The 17,670-nt window shown below is 48.6% G+C and overlaps 1 protein-coding gene across 17 annotated transcripts in view; it reads right to left on the reverse strand.

Moving 5' to 3' along the window:
- PTPRD (protein tyrosine phosphatase receptor type D) overlaps positions 1 to 17,670 on the reverse strand; it is a 1,484,152-nt gene that overhangs the window by 184,134 nt on the left and 1,282,348 nt on the right. For all 17 annotated transcript variants that reach the window (XM_078675875.1, XM_078675878.1, XM_078675877.1 and 14 more), the window contains one exon: positions 1,648 to 1,760. In XM_078675875.1, coding sequence (XP_078532001.1) covers positions 1,648 to 1,760 — 113 coding nt within the window. The remainder of the gene's footprint in view (positions 1 to 1,647; positions 1,761 to 17,670) is intronic.

Consider the following 17,670-nt stretch of genomic DNA (forward strand, 5'->3'; position numbering starts at 1 on the left):
CACATTCAGAGGTGGGTGGAGCTCCATAACGGTGGACCGGCACCTTCCGGGTCAGTGTGGCCGCTGTTGTTCTATTCGCGGCCGGCAGCTGCCTCACACGGGGTCGCGGCTCCGGGGCTCGTACAGGCCGTAATGCTTAGGAGGACATTTCTTCGTCTTCAGAACTCGGAAATCAGCCGAAGTCTCACACGGAGAGGCAGTGCCCTCTCCGACGTTCGGAATCCCGGCAGCAGCGCAGAATAGATAGCGGGATCCGGCGGCAGGGGAAGAAGGCCGACGGAGCCGGGAGCCCGGGCGACCATCTTGGCCGCCGGCCTCTTGTTCACCAATGTTATTTTTTTTTCACACACAAGGCTGGCACAGTGTATGGGTAAAAATAACTTGTTAGTCTTATGCAAATAATATTCCTATGGAATAATACACTCTCATCCCAAAAATAAGTGATATGGCTATTGTGGTGTTGTACCGCTATATCAGGGTCTGAGCATCAACCTACAGAAATACTGCATCCACTGCATTGTCTATGACTGCATCAACAAAATTAGTAAATGCGGAGTCAAGACTAGGAAAGACCTACTTAATTGACGGTGTCGTGTTAAGCATATTAGTCAATACTCCATTTTTTAAGTCATTATTTTAACCACAGTACTGTGTCAAAATGATTGGATATCTGACGTTTCTAGGATATCTGGAAATATGAGGATTGCTGTGTTTCTTTATTCCATAGTTGTTGTTGATAATACAGTTTCTTAAGCACAAATGAGATTACGAAATACAGAATATAGTGCATATTTCATCATACTATAGTATGAATTTACTCTAGCGTATACAGACAGTTTTAACATTGCGCTCCACTCTGTAATTGGAAAAACTTGTATTCATTAATGTATTGCATACAGATGCACAAGATGTATTTGTAGTTTCTTTGATGAATGTTAGATTTATTTTAAAAGGTTTTTAGCGCATTCTGTTTTCCTTTGAAAAACAGAACAGACATGCAGGTCTGCTGACCTCATTAGGCCACCATCGCTGTAATGGGAACGAATTCTAGTAGGTCACAAATTGTGACCTACCCATTAATATTTCATGAGGTAGGTATATTTGTGATCCACTACGATTCGCTAATTAGGAAATACGGGCCAAATATAACTTACATACATAAGTAATAGCGATTACCAAATACCAATTCTCAAAAAATCGCCATTTGAAAGTCGCTGTTACTAATGTTAGTGCATCCGACCCTAAGCGTGATGTTACAACTAAAGTGTAACAAATAAATAATGTATACGTGGTTTGGTGGGGTACTAGAACTGCCCCATTCTGTACAGAAATATTTTATGCAAATATTGCTTTCCAAATCTCAACAAGCAGATGCTTGGGCAGAGTCCAAATGGCGGATTAAAACTCATGTTCCAATTGCATGCTATTGGCAAACATGACATATATTTTATATTGGAAAAATGCTCAAACATTAGAATTTTTCTTTAATTCAGGCTTAGAATTTAGGATGTAGGAATTTTGGAAAACTAACAGCAATTCTCTTTCGAACAGAATAAAATATTTCAAAGCTTTCTTTTTATTTCGAAGCAGTAACAACAAAGATCAAAAGAGCAGGGCAAAGGCTTGAACATAAGCTCGGCTGCTTACCTGGAGTTTGAAAATTAAGGCGTCGAAGCTCCACTGGGTCGGTTGGGTGGTGAGATGGAATCTCCTTGCTGTTGGGGATGCTGCTTTTTCTGGAGTCAGTCTCTGCTCGCTTCCTGCATGAAACAAGTCAAGAGGTTTTCGACAAATTCCTCGAATCCGTACATTCAAAAACGCTGGCATCGATGTCATTACGCTCACCCAGCATACAATATTCTATCAGAATGTACATTCGGGAATTCAGACGTCTAATTATTATAAAATTTGCCACATTGGACGGTATGACAAAATGTTACACGCACCGGCGCTACCACGGTCTTGTGCAATTAAATAAAGCATCGCTGTACATGTAGACGGATTGTCTAAAAGTAGTTCATGTGATATTGTGCCAATCTTATGATGCAAATAAATGTGCAGCTTTGTTCTGTTTAATGGAACACATTTTCAAAGGCTACTTGTATTCTGGTTAATCCAGGATGGGAAGGAGCAGGTTCTCAAAAGTGACATTTACATCAGAACGTCCAGTAATGAAGGGACCGAAATAGGACAGGGATGAAGCAAAATAAAGGCTAATAATAATAATAATCCGGCTGATACGCAATAGAAAATGATAGTAAGAATTATAATAATATATGCAATTTCAATAATAGGAATAATACATTGTACATAATATAGCTGAAGGTTCTGCAGAGTACAATTGTGCTGTTTTTCCTATGGGGGCTGAAAGATAACAAAGTGACATAGGACATTATGAAAGAGGCAATTTATGAAGGAGATTACCAATATTAATATTTTTGCCTACATTCTATGACACTATGCCACACTTTGGCGCATGCATTCATTGTGGGCATCTTGGAACAGCATTTATTCAAATAGTACACTATGCATGAAAAGATGGCCGCCACAGACTATGCATGCATCCACACGAGACACCTTTGAATGCATTGTTTTGTTTCAATAAATCCCATGCAATGATGCCTTTCGTGGATGTGTGTATCTATGGTTTCCGTCTTGGACAGCATAACAGTTTAACAAACAGAAGCCTGGGAGAAAGTGGCAGGTGAAAGGAGGAATAGCGGATTATGGCAAGTAGAAGTAGTGGGAGAGGGGGACAGCAAATAGTCCATGAACTGTACTTTCATGCACGGGATGATGTCAGCAAACGAAGGATAGCTCAACCAGTCAGAACACTGTGAGACCTAAATCATCCTGGGTGGGACAAAGAAAAAAAATGAGGAAAGTGCAATCACATGAATGATGGCTTTGCTGTTATGGTATGTTATGTTATCCTCCATTAATAATGCGCACGGCTACTCGGAAGTGTCCTGGCGCGGAAGCCAAATGGAAGAGGGCGAGATGGACAGACTAGACCGGGAGCTTACTTAAACAACATCGTTTTCAGGTGTTTTTTTAACAGTCTGAGGTCGCTGGTGTTCCGCAGTTCAAAGGGCAGTGCATTCCAGGCCACGGCTGCTCTGACAGAGAGGCAGCTGCCTCCCATTCTAGCCAGGCGATACCTGGGGACCCGGGCAAGTCATTGGCCCGTAGAGCGTAGCTGTCGGGGCGGCATGTAAAATGTGAACCGACTTCTAAGATACTGAGGGCCGGACTTGTAAAGTGCTCCATGGACCAGCGTGAGAGCCATAAAACAGTATGCGTTGGTCGACCGGAAGCCAGTGCAGATCTCGAAGGAGCTGCCTCACACTGGACCTTCCCGGCATACCCAGTAAGGTTCTGGCCACTGTCTTCTGGACAATCTGCACCTTTCTTAACTGATATGCCGGTAGACCGATGTATAAGGCATTAGCGTATTCCAGGCGTGAGAGAATGAGGGCACGGGTCACCATTTCTTTAGCCATTGGGCGTGGCTAGGGCGCCGATGGCGGAGGCGGCGTGAGCGACTAGCTCCTGGCCTGACCCCGCTAATACTCCTGAAAACGGACCTGTGGTGCAGCCATTTCGAAGCTACAGGCGTCGGAACACCCAAAGACCAATCTGGCCGAGTGCGGTGCCATCTGAGGGCTGCGAAGTGCCTCGGTGGCGAAGGAGATGGTCCGTGCTCGTGGGGAAGACGCGACAAAATGGCGGCGACGCTCGGCGGCTGAGGCTGAGAAGGAGAGACCTGGCCGTGCCATGCGCTTGTAGAACTGCGGAGAGCCTGGAGCCGGCGGCCGCCGTGGGATTGGCCGTGAGAGCGGCGGGAACGACAGATAAGAATCCGCGATTGCTGGCTGAGGCGATCACTGAATGCGGCGACTGGGACAGGCTGCCTCGCCGGAACGCCCGCTACGGAGCTCAGCGAAAGGTGGGCCCAGAGAGCGCTGGAGTGCCGGCGGCGGGCGGCGTACACCGCCTAAAGACCGGGAAGTGCCCAGCAGCTGAGCGCCTGAGGGATTTGACCGGGGAGAACGGGGCAGAGGTGCCAGAAAGGTGCAGCGCCTGAAATCCGAGGAACAAGCGGTGAGCGGAGGCTGAATGCTGTGGAGCTGGGTGCGTGCTCGAGTGACTGCCGCCTGCATCACAGTCGAGACCGCAGGTGCCTGCCCTGCGAACGTTGAGAGGCCGATACACGGCGTGGAGAACGCCGGCGCGGGCCTGAAAACACCTGCTGGGAGGCTGACAGCGGTCCGTGGGGGCCGTGAGGCCGGGAGTCGGGAGTGCGGGCTCGGAGGGCTGCTGGGCTGGATCCTGGTAGCCTCATCTTTCTCCCCCCCTCCTTCCCTATCACGGGGACAGTGGAAAAGACAGCGTGTAGAGCTGTGTTTAATGGCGCAATAAGGAGCAAGTAGGACTGAGCATTGGTATTGGTCAGCTGCTGACGGACCACAGTGGACAAGTGAGACCATTGCTGAAGAAAGCCCGGTGGAGGTTCAGTGGGACAGAAGCAGCCGGCCGATGTAATGAAGGTGATGGGCCTGGAAAGTTAGATGTGGTGTGGCCTGCATACTGAAAAATATTGTTGCGGAGAACAGCTGCAGGACACTCAAAGGGGGCGTTAAACAGTGGACACGTGCATTGGGACGCGGAGGCCCGGTGAGGAGGGGGCTGGCGCGCTGTGTGAGTGCAGGGAGTCCTTCCCCCCTGCGGTGCCCCTGTAGAGTGGCTGGCAACAGGAGACCTGACCAAAGACACTCCGGGTGGCAGAGAAGTCATACCACTACTCAGGTGAAATTAAGCCTAAGGGTAAAACAGAGGGTGCAGCGGACCAGGACGGTGCGAAATGCAGCAACGAAGATGCGGAGGGCGGCCCATTGGAGAAGAGGCTGACTGAACGCCTGGATAAAATCCTAGAAGCAATTGCGACGACGAAGGAATCCCTGCATCAGGATATATCTCAAGTGGCTACAGGACTGGGCCTACTACGAGCGGACCACGCGAAGTTGGCAGACAGGGTCAAGGAGGCCGAATCGACTATACAGGAGTTGAAGCCGGCGGTAGTGACGGTGGAACATAAGCTGGAAGATGCGCTGCAGCGCCTGGCAACTCTGGAGAAAAGAGCAGAGGATTCCGAAAGTCGCAATCAGCGCAATAATGTACGGGTGGTGGGCCTGCCAGAGAAAATAGAAGGGAAGGACATGGTAACTTGCCTGGAGGATTGGTTCAGGTCGCGGGTAGCCCGGAGGGTTTATCCTCTTTCTTCACCCTGGAGAGAGCACACAGGGTACCGGCCAGGCCGCCACTGCCGGGTCGCCCTCCACGTCCGGTGGTACCCAGGGTCCTTCATTATAAAGACAGAGACCTGCTGATACAGAACGCTCGCTCCAATGGGCCCTTCAAGGTAGAGAATTGTACTGTCACAATCTTCCCGGACTATACCCAAGACATACAGAGGCGAAGGGCCTCCTATTTGGCGATTAAAAAGGAGCTTAGAGATGAAGGGATACAGTATTCGCTTTTATTCCCTGCAAAGCTGAGGATCATCGTGGATGGTGTCACACAGTTTTTCCTAACACCAGAGGAGGCTTGGACATGGCTTGAATCCTATAGAGCAGGCACGGATCGCAGAAACAAAGGACCTAGCGAACAGTACAAACAGCCGCGCATGCGTCAGTCGCAACGGATCCGGAAGAGAGATAGGGCCAAGAAAGCCTCGCAGCTCGCACAATTGGCGGCGGAAAGACAGGATGCTCTGCTGGCCACAGCAGCAATCACTGGGTCGCAAACTGAAAACTCAACCAGGGGCACGGACTCTGAAGAAGATAAACGTCACTCGGGCCCTAAATTCTCGGACACAGACAGCATCAAAGGCCCGGACATTACACCCAGATTAGCTGACAATCTGTGATTCGCGCCAATTCCAAGGAGGGTAATTATATCTGGCTTGGCTGAGGGTCCACTGGGACGACTGTTGATTAATGTAAACGTTTGGGCTGCACCTTCTTGTTGTGGGGATTGATGGGCCGGGGGCTGGGGTGCGAGCCGTCACCTATCGGGGCAACGCCACTTCCCTATAGCCCTTAAGGCGGCCTGTGGTGGTCACTGCAGGGTGGGGTGTGTGAATTGTTATGGAAGTTTGGATGGGGACTGATATGATGTTATTGGGTCCTGTTCTGGGAGAGGGTACCGGGAATTGTTCAACAAGTTGCGGGTTAAGTTTCAAGGGTCCTGGTGTGGGCTGGCAAGGTTGGAGGAGGGAGAGTACAGAGTGCCTTGACAATGGGGATATTACCTGTACTGAAATGTATCACATGGAACGTACGTGGATTGCATACTATGTCTAGGCGCCATAAAATGCATGCATATTTGGTGAGGCGAGGGATCCACATAGCGCTACTCCAAGAAACCCACTTGACTAAACAAGAATGTACGGCATTGCAGAGGCGATGGCGGGGTCAGGTATTTGGCACAACATACTCGGCGTTTGCCAGGGGGGTCATGGTATGGGTGAGAGCGGGGACTCCTCTTCAGATGACGGCTGCAGTGGTAGACCCGGAGGGTAGATATGTGGCGGTAGAGGGGAGACTGTATGGAAGAGAAGTGGTGCTCTGCAGTATTTATGCCCCGAACACAGACCAACCCCGGTTCCTGGATAAATTATCTGGCTCCTTGGCACACTCTCTAGCTGGTACCGTGATAATGGGGGGAGATTTTAATTCTATAACTGATGCACTTCTAGACAGGTCACACCCTCTGCTGAACGATTCTCTGGTCCGCAGAACGGCAAAGCTGAGAGCGAATTGGCAGGACAAGTGGGGGTTCACAGATATATGGAGAGGGCACCATCCGGAAGATAGGGATTATTCCTTTTTCTCTGCGCTCCACGAGTTGCATGTTAGAATTGACACGATTCTTTGTAGTCGCGCGTTAGCACCCATGGCGACTCGCTCTGAATACTTGAACAGGACATTGTCGGATCATAATCCTCAGGTGGTGGCCTTCCAGTGGCAACAAGCGAGGACTGCGATACCCACTTGCCGATTGCGACCGGACACCCTGGAAGATCTGGTCTTTAGCACTAAAATACAGACAGGAATTGATAACTATTTTGCAGCAAACGTAGGAACGGCGTCTACCAGGGGAGTGGAATGGGACGCTTTCAAGGTGGTAGTGCGAGGACTATGCATTAGAAATCACGCGGGGGAAAGGAAGGTAGTGTTGGCAGATGTGGAGAAGGCAGAAGCAGCGCTGCGGGAAGTAGAGAAACAAAGACCAGAGCAGAAGGATCTCCAGGAGCAGCTGGTGGAGGCTAAAGAGCGTGTGGCGGTTGAGACTGAAAGATTGGGGTGCTTTGACTACAGACAGTACATGGTGAAAGTGCACGCGGAGAGAGACAAAGTGGGGACTCTACTAGCGAAACTAGCAACACCAGTGCCAGGGGGGTGCTCAATTTTAAACATGAGAACAGAATCGGGAGATGTGGTGTACTCCCAGTCCGAAATCCTCTCGTGCTTCTTGAGATACTATACAATACTGTATTGCACTCATTTGGAGGCTGAGGGGTCAGCCATAGAGGAATATCTACTGGGGACCCAGCTACAGCAGCTGGAGGAAGAAGATGCTGAGAAATTAGGGCAGAAAATTAAGTTAGGAGAGGTGAGAGGAGCGATCAAGCAGATGGCCAAGAATAAGACACCAGGAGTGGATGGGCTCCCTATAGAATTTTATGTAAAATACGTGGATGTACTAGCACCCTGATTAGTGGAGGTGTATAATGAGGCGGCGGAAAAGGGCCATCTACCGCAGTCCATGAGGGAGGCGCTGGTGATTCCCCTGTTAAAACCAGGAAGGGATGGTAGTGACGTAACTTCTTATAGGCCATTATCAATGCTGACGGTGGACTATAAAATCCTGAGCAAAATATTGGCCACGAGATTGCTACCCCACATGACTACCCTGATACATACGGACCAAGCGGGGTTTATTCCGACTAGGAATACGTCAGGTAATGTTCGACGGCTAATACGAGTGTTGGAAAGTGATCTGGATGGTGATATGCTACCGGCAGTATTGTCGGTGGACATAGAGAAGGCGTTTGATAGCCTGGAATGGAGCTACCTAGATAGAGTGCTAGAGAGGTTTGGTCTTGGGGACCGATTTAGGAGGTGGACGAGGATCCTATATTCTTTATCGACGGCCAGGGTGAGAATGGGCAATGTCATATCCTCGCAATACCCGGTCCAGAGAGGCACAAGGCAAGGCTGTTCGCTCTCGCCCTTGCTTTTCGCATTGACGATTGAACCTCTAGCGGCCCAAGCCAGAACGGGAAGGGCATATACTGGCCTTGTGTGCAGAGGTAGTCCACATCATATTTCATTATATGTGGATGACCTGCTCCTGTTCCTGGAGGAAGCGACCGTAGCACTGCAAGGAGCGGTGACCCTGCTCACGGAATTCGGGGCTCTCTCTGGCCTTAGAGTTAATTGGGGAAAGACATGTGCTTTCCCTTTGAAGGAAGACATGCAGCAACCAGCGTTACCATCTGGACTGGTATGGGAGCGATCATGCTTCACCTACCTGGGAGTCCGAATATATCATGACACAGACGCCATGCTGGAGGGGAATGTGGGGCGCTGTATAAGGGCTCTCAGGGGCTGTATGGCATTTTGGGCTACACTTCCCTTGTCAGTGGTGGGGAGAGTGGCTCTATTGAAAATGGTGGCCCTGCCTCGATTACTCTACTATTTCCGTACGCTACCACTGTGGATACCCCCGAGATTCTTTCGCGAATTACGCAGCTCACAATAGATTTCATATGGGGGCATGGGAGGAGACGAGTGGCGCTGGATACGCTGCTGAGGCCGAAGTTGGTCGGAGGGTTGGCTGTCCCTAACTTTGAACTCTACTATTTAGCAGCGCAACTGCAGGTCCTCACGCAGAATGTTGCAAATGAGTTCAGGGGCCCGGGACAGACCCGAGAGCTGGGAATCCAGAGGCTGTACTCACCTATATTATCATGCAACAAAAGCTAGAGTTAAAGGAGTTGACAGCAGAAGAAGGAACCCTGAGATTATGCTGGAATAAAAGTCAGCGTAGAGCAGGGGTGATTCACCCGTATGCGCCCGAAATACCTCTGGGCATGCTGACGGCCTTGCCGCACGGGGGGGACTGGTCTTGGTTGTTGGAATGGGAGAACCTGGGGCTCCAAGTAATAGGGGACCTGTACGCAGAGGGGGAATTGTTGCCTTTCCGAGCAGTGCAGGAACAGTATGGTCTTCCTGATGGGACTTTCCTATTGCACATGGCTGTTACTTCGGCGATTAAGAAGCATTGGAAGTCAGGGCAAGTGGAACCCAAGACAACGATGGCTTGCCAGTACGTGGTGATGGCAGCGGGCACTTTTAAGGCGATAACTTGTTTACAGTCTCGAATGTTGCAAGAAGTATTGGAACCACTTACTGCACTCAAGCAGAAATGGGAGGAGAAGGTGGGGAAACCTATACCAGACGTGACGTGGGGACAGATCATGAGGAGGACATGGAAGGGGAGCAGGAATGCTCGCTTCCAACAAGTGCACTTTTTTGTGCTCCATAGGGCCTACCTTACCCCGGGGAAAATAAAGAAGTATTTCCAGGTCCAAGATGCAGCCTGCCCCCGATGCTGGATGCTTGAGGTAGAGCTCGAACACATGCTGTGGGACTGCCCTAGGCTGGGAATCTATTGGGCAGAGGTAGGGAAGCTATTAAACGAGGCCACGGACAGGCAGATAGAATACGACATGGCGACTTGTCTGCTGCTGTGGTTTCCTCACACGAAAAGTACTAAGATTACCAGCAAATTTATTGACTTGGGCCTTATGCTAGCTCAGAGGGAGATAACCTGGCACTGGAAGTCGAAGGAGGGCCCCTCGAGTAAAAGATGGGCGAGTGAAATGTGCAAATGGGCCAGTAGCGAAGGCACTATTAGACGCAGTCAGGCTACCCGCGCGGCTAATGAGAAGAGCTCAGAAATGGCGAGGGCATGGGAAGACCTAACGCAAACTTTCAAAAACAGTTTAGAGATGGAAGAGGCCTAAACGCGAAGGGTGGTGAAAGGAAGTTCCTAAAGATACACAAGATAGCGAATAAGGTCACAGTGGTCTCTTCCCATTGGTAGATATTCAGTACGAGCCAGATCCACACCAGTTGAGGTTGATGGGGGGGTGGGAAGGAAGAGTAGGGGATCCCATGTTGTTGTACAGGGATGTTATGGTAGTAGGATGGAGTAAGCCGGTGCTCTGAGTAGTGTGTTCAGGATGTATGAGATAAAATGAGTGCCTGCGGGGCGTGCCTCCAAGAGTGAACGCGCCAAAGGACAGTTTGACCTATGAAGGGACATTAGGACCATAATAGTAGCATAAGCTAGGATTACCTATTTGGCTTCAGGCATGGACCATTCGACTGTAAGGGATTGGGGAAAGGGATGTTAGAGATAAGAAAGCAGATATAGAATCTTCTGACCGAATGCGCACCCTGACCCCCTTGGGCCACCATCGGGTCAGAACACTAGCTAAATGACGCCGCCCAGCCTCCGGGATGTGGGCATATTGGCTGTGTAGAGAACAGATTGAAGATTTGTAGGTGGAACTTGGGAGGGGCGGGCGCATCGATATATACAACTGTATGTTTCCTTTTGTAAATCTGCAATAAAAATTATAAAAAATAAATAAAAAAAAACATTTCTTTAGCCATTCTAGGCAAAAGTGGAAGAAACCTTTTAGGGCGCTTCTGTGTGCCAAAACACACACTGGCCATCCTGCTGATCTGGGGCAAAAATCTCAATTCCTCACTGAACCATACCCCCAACTATTTAGCCGTGCTCTTTTCCCTGATACAATAAGCAAGAAAAGTGAATTGAGATAGACAGCAAAGCCATCAATCATTAGCAAGGGGCTAACTAGTATACCACCACTCTGGGTACCTCTAATATAGTGAAAGCAATAGGTCTAGCCAACAGACAGGGTTGATGTACTACACTCGAGATTTAACATTACAGTTACAACTTTAGCAAATTTGACAAATCTGCACTAAATCTGATTCATATCTCAAGTTTCCAGCAGACTCACCAATAGGGGACACCTGGTGGGTCAAAAACTGTTTGTTTTCAACTCGCCATGAAAATTACAACAGCAGGCAACTTTTTGTGCACATCAATTTAAGATGAACAAAGAAGCAATGAATAAAACGTTCACTTGCAATTTGACTGATTTGCATGAAACATGAGATAATTGTGCTTCAAGTGCCATTTGCCAAATTTCATGCAGCTTCATTGATGGTTTCAGAATTATTAGCAAAGACCTAATTCTTCAAACCTCCCACTTTAGGAGTGCTGCAGCCTAGGCCAATGGCAAAGAGGTCAAATCACTTTGAGAGGCTCTGTGCAGCTAGTTTGGTTGGAATGTGCTAAGAGTATCTTCCCAAATGTGTTTATTTAATTAAAGAGAGAACATTTTTATAAGAAATGCTGAACAAAGCAAATCTTACATAGTACATAAGTGTAGGACTTGGCCATTTCTGCAGGGCCATCACCAAACGTTTTGTCCTCCCCCATGTTTTACTGAATTTGTTTTTGTTGACTTTAGAACTCTGTTCACTTTTCCACTGCTAACCAGTGCTAAAATCATTGTGCTTTCAACCTAAAATATAGTAACAATGGCTTATACCCAATTATCATATTCAATTTAGTTGTAATTTCCTAGTAAAGTGGCACTATATGTGTCCAGAGATCGTAAATGTAATGCTACTAGTGGGTCTGCAGCACTGATTGTTCCAACCAGTTAAGTAGCCTGTTAAACATGCCTCAGGCCTGCAGTTGCAAAGCCTGTGTTTGCATTTTTAAACTGTTGTTTCTACCTGGAAAAGTGAAACATTTGCGAGGCCAAAACGTTTGTTTTTAATACATATAAATCACCCCTGGGTTAGGCCATGGACAGCCAAGAGGGAGCAATGCATTTAAAAGACATGACATGTACTTTGAAGTTTTACATGTCCTGATAGGGAAAAACACTTTGTTAGATTTGGGGTCTCTAGTTGGCACAGGTAGGTACTTGTGACAAATGGAGACCCTCTCCTCTAGTCAGGATAAGGGGATTACACTCTTAAAATAACCCCTGCTCACCCCCTTGGTAGCTTGGCACGAGCAGAAGGGCTTAACTTCAGAGGCGTTGTAAATGGACACTACACAGGTTTTATATAAAAAATAAGTAGACTTTATATAGAGTTACCACAAGACCATAAATGACAAAAATACACAATAAGATTACTTTAAGATGGTAGATTTAGCTTAGTTCAGTTCAGTTCTTAGATGCCACACTCTGCGTCAATGTACCTTAGGTTGCGCTGCGCTTCCACGACAAGCAATGTCGCAGCGATGGGAAATGTGGCAAAGTTCAGATACAAAGAAATAAAGACGTGAAGATCTTCCAGATGCGGCACACTTCTCGGGGATGCGAGAAGCTCTCGGTTCGATGCGTGGACTGCAGCGGCGACACCCTTTCGATGCGACGACGACAGCTCTAGCGGCGATGCTCTTCTCCCACGATGCATGAAGTTTCTGCTCGATACGACAACTACAGTGGCGACATCCAACATGCGACGGCAGCTGCTCCGACAACGGCGCACTTCTCGGGGATGCAAGGTGCTCTTGGCCGATGCGGTGCAATGCGACACTTCCAGCGGCGACACCCTCCTTCGGAGTTGCGACGGCAGGCACAGCGATGGCGACACGCTCCGACCTCGTTGCGAGATTCTTCTGATGCAGTGCATTGCGACAACTACAGCGGCGACACCCTCCTTCGGAGTTGCGATGGATGCAGCAGCAACTGCGACACGCTTATCTGCGTTGCGGCACGCTTCTCTCCGATGCGGTGCAGTGTGACAGTTCCAGCGGCAACACCCTCCTTCGGAGTTGAGACGGCAGGCACAGCGACGGCGACACGCTTCTTCTCGTTGAGTCGCGCTTCCAGCTCCTTGCAACACGCAGTCCCTCAGAAGGCCCAAAACAGCAGCAGGCACTTTCCAAAGAACTCTGGGGAGAGGGGGGTAAAGTCTGTTGTCCCTGAAACTTCAGCAGGAGGCAGCTCTTTTCCAAGCCCCTGGAGATCCTTCACAAGTTGAAAGCAAAGTACACAAAGTTCCTTTCTCCTTCCTTTGGCAGTAAGGGAACCACTGCAGGCCAGTCCCCAAAGCAGCACTTCAGCTTGGGAATAGTCTCTCCTCAGTTTCAGCAGGTTCCTCTTCTCAGTAAAGGTTTCTTCTTGTAGTCCAAAGTGATCTAATTTCATGGGATCAGGGTCCCAATATTCATACCCCAAAATCCTTTGTTCTCTGAGGGGAGAGGGGCCTTTGCCCAGTCCAAACCAGTTATGAAGCACTCTGTTTACCAGACTTCTCCTTTCCTTTCACAGTGGAGGGCATGCACATCAAACGCCCCACAGGAGTGGAGCTAGCATTGTGGAAGGCAAGTACAGTCCGGGAGCACTTTGTTTACAGGACTCCTTCTCTTCTTTCAGTGTGCAGGACAGAGACATCAGCCGCTCCCCAGGGGGTGGAGCCAGCATTGTGAAAGGCAGGCACAGCCCTATTCAAGGTTCAGGTGCAACTCCTCCCTCCCATCTAGATGCATATCTCTCTATTCACCACTGGGTGACTCAGCCTGTCTCCTGGAATTCCCAAGCCCTGTCACTCACAAAACCAGACATAGGAATACACAACCTAGCAGAGGCAGGTTTGAATGGTTAGACAAGCAAATACCTACTTTTTAAAAGTGGTATTTGCAAACACAGAATATTAACAAGCATTTACAATGCAATGGTCTCGGCAGCATTAAAGGTAGAGCTATTGGCATTGCTCATGTTTTTTTTTTTAAATCATAAATAAATGGCATTGTCATTTACATTGCCAATAGCTTCATCGCTTGCATATGCGAGACCTATTGCATTAGCACCCACACACAGAGTAAGTAGTAGAGTGAGAATTTGATAGTGAGTAGGAGAGAGTTATTAGTAAAGAGTATTAGAGAGCGCATCAGAGCTGTGTGAATAATAACAGCTGTGAGCCCCTGCCTGAGGTGCATCATCAGAGCTGTGTGAATAATAACAGCTGTGAGCTCGTACCTGAGGAGCATCATCAGAGCTGTGTGAATAATAACAGCTGTGAGCCCGTGCCTGAGGTGCATCATCAGAGCTGTGTGAATAATAACTGTGTCAGCCCCGTGCCTGAGGTGCATCATCAGAGTTGTGTGAATAAGAACAGCTGTGAGCATCTGCCTGAGGTGCATCATCAGAGCTGTGTGAATAATAACTGCATCAGCCCGTGCCTGAGGTGCATCATCAGAGCTGTGTGAATAATAACTGCGTCAGCCCAGTGCCTGAGGTGCATCATCAGAGCTGTGTGAATAATAACAGCTATGAGCCCCTGCCTGAGGTGCATCATCAGAGCTGTGTGAATGATAACTGCGTCAGCCCGTGCCTGAGGTGCATCATCAGAGCTGTGTGAATAATAAATGCGTCAGCCCCGTGCCTGAGGTGCATCATCAGAGCTGTGTGAATAATAACAGCTGTGAGCCCCTGCCTGAGGTGCATCATCAGAGCTGTGTGAATAACAACTGCGTCAGCCCGTGCCTGAGGTGCATCATCAGAGTTGTGTGAATAATAACAGCTGTGAGCACCTGCCTGAGGTGCATCATCAGAGCTGTGTGAATAATAACTGCGTCAGCCCCGTGCCTGAGGTGCATCATCAGAGCTGTGTGAATAATAACAGCGGTGAGCCCCTGCCTGAGGTGCATCATGAGAGCTGTGTGAATAATAACTGCGTCAGCCCGTGCCTGAGGTGCATCATCAGAGCTGTGTGAATAATAACAGCTGTGAGCCCCTGCCTGAGGTGCATCATCAGAGCTGTGTGAATAATAACAGCTGTGAGCCCGTGCCTGAGGTGCATCATCAGAGCTGTGTGAATAATAACTGCGTCAGCCCTGTGCCTGAGGTGCATCATCAGAGTTGTGTGAATAATAACAGCTGTGAGCACCTGCCTGAGGTGCATCATCAGAGCTGTGAGAATAATAACTGCGTCAGCCCGTGCCTGAGGTGCATCATCAGAGCTGTGTGAATAATAACTGCGTCAGCCCCGTGCCTGAGGTGCATCATCAGAGCTGTGTGAATAATAACAGCTGTGAGCCCCTGCCTGAGGTGCATCATCAGAGCTGTGTGAATAATAACTGCATCAGCCCGTGCCTGAGGTGCATCATCAGAGTTGTGTGAATAATAACAGCTGTGATCACCTGCCTGAGGTGAATCATCAGAGCTGTGTGAATAATAACTGTGTCAGCCCCGTGCCTGAGGTGCATCATCAGAGCTGTGTGAATAATAACAGCTGTGAGCCCCTGCGTGAGGTGCATCATCAGAGCTGTGTGAATAATAATTGCATCAGCCCATGCCTGAGGTGCATCATCAGAGCTGTGTGAATAATAACTGTGTCAGCCCCGTGCCTGAGGTGCATCATCAGAGCTGTGTGAATAATAACAGCTGTGAGCCCCTGCCTGAGGTGCATCATCAGAGGTGTGTGAATAATAACTGCGTCTAGTATGCTGGACTACTGCTAGCTTCTTGTTTTATAAAGCGTTTGTAGTTTTGCTGTTTGTAGCACTGTAAATAACAATCGCGCTATTATCCAACTTAGCGGTAGGCATTCTCACTTTTTTCTTATGCTTCTTTCTTTCGTGAAGGTTTTTGAGGTAATAAGATCTATCAGGTGATTTCCAATATGTAAGGATCATATCCGTTTTTGTATGACTTTTATGTTCGCTTTGAGCATCTAGGTCAACCTGAGTTGGGTTAGTAAGATCAAAAATGAAACATTCCATTTGTAAATTTCTACATTATAAAAGTTGTAATTTACTACTTGCTTACGAAGCAGTCTTTGAATTTCAGAGTCTGCCGGGATCCCTCTGTCCTCCCCGTGAACCCTGCGCCTGTGAGCTCCGTGCCTGCCTGACATTCCGACGCGCCACTTGGGATTGGGTCGCGCCCGTGAGCTGTATACGTTACAAGCTCACGCGCGCGACCCAATCCCAAGGCATGGCCAGCTCTTGTCTCCACTCCTTGTCGGGTCTTGTCGGCTGAGCCGACGACTATGGTTCTCTGGCGAGAACGCGCTTCGTGCGCTTCTAGCCGAGACCCAAAAACAACTTCACTAAAAGATGTATTTTATTATTCTGAATACAGGCATACTAAACTCGAATGTCTACCATTTTCCCTGAGACAGTTAGGATTATAAAATGTAATAACTCTAACAGCCCATTCTGGCCTATGGAGAACAGGCAGCCTTGCAATAGTGAAAAACGAAAATGGATGTAATTCACTATTAGGACATGCCACACACATCAGGGCTTGTCCTACCTTATACTTAAAATGCACCCTGCCCTTGGGCCTACCATAGGGGTGACTGATATGAAGAAAAGGGAAGGTTTAGGGACTGGGAAGTGGGTGCACTTGCCCAGTCAGCATGACAGTACCCGACTGCACGCAGGCTCTGCAATGGCAGACCTTAGACACATTTTACAAGGTTGCTTCTGTGGGAAGCACAACCAGTGCTGCAAGCCCACCAGCAGCCTTTGGATTTACACGCCCTGGGCACACGCAGTGCACTAGACTAGGATCTGACATGTAAACCAAATAGCCAAACATGAAACCACTGATTAGTACATCAATTTACAGTAGGGAGCACTTGCACTGTGGCACTGGATAGCAGTGGCACAGTGCCCAAAGCATCTAACACCAGCAAAAATACATGAGGCAACAGCAAAAAATGGAAGGGAGACCCACGCCAATGCTGCCAGGTCTAATAAAATAAAAAAAAAATGTCACTACTGCAAGGCCTAGCACTCCAATAGGGTAACATTGGAGTTGCATTATTACATTTTATAAGTGTAATTTCCAAACGGAAAGAGATCACCAGTTCATGTTTGGTGACACCAACTCTTGAGTAAACTTCTGGGCCTGTGCATATTCTGCCAGGAAGAAGGACTGCAGTGCTGCTGGACTGATGCTCTAAAGGAATTGCTGCTTTGTTGTGCTGACCAGCTGCCCTCTTTCCTAGGGAAGGAGAACTGGACTTCAACTTCATCTTGAACCCAGGAGTCCAGAGTGACTCCAAGGGCTAGTCTGCTGACCTCCTAATATAAGCCTCAGGGACATAAAAGGATTCCCAACATCCTGAACCAGCCTCAGGACCCAGTTACAGCAAGTTTCTGACCGCCAAGTGGTGCCTCTCTGGTCCTGGACCCTTGGTGTTCCTCACAGGTGCTGAAATCAAGCTTTTCAGCTCTTTGCGACCTCGTCGCTTGCAACGCAAGGTGGTGAAAAGCTTCATCAGCCTGACTCCTCGCACTGCAGCATCGACCTCTCGTGGAGAACGCCACCATGAAGCTACAGCAACACCAGCCTGTGAAGCCAGCCAGCTCCTAGCGCTTAGAAAACACCATACCTCAACGCTCTTACTACTCCTTGCAACCCTCTGCAACACGAATGGTACTCTTGGCACAAACTTGAGAAGGTAAACCTTCAGCTGGACTAACCTGGGATTTTACCAGACCTGTGCTGCATCACAGTCGGCC

This window comes from Lissotriton helveticus, chromosome 2_1 (assembly GCF_964261635.1).
Source record: "Lissotriton helveticus chromosome 2_1, aLisHel1.1, whole genome shotgun sequence".
Taxonomy (NCBI): Eukaryota; Metazoa; Chordata; class Amphibia; order Caudata; family Salamandridae; genus Lissotriton; species Lissotriton helveticus.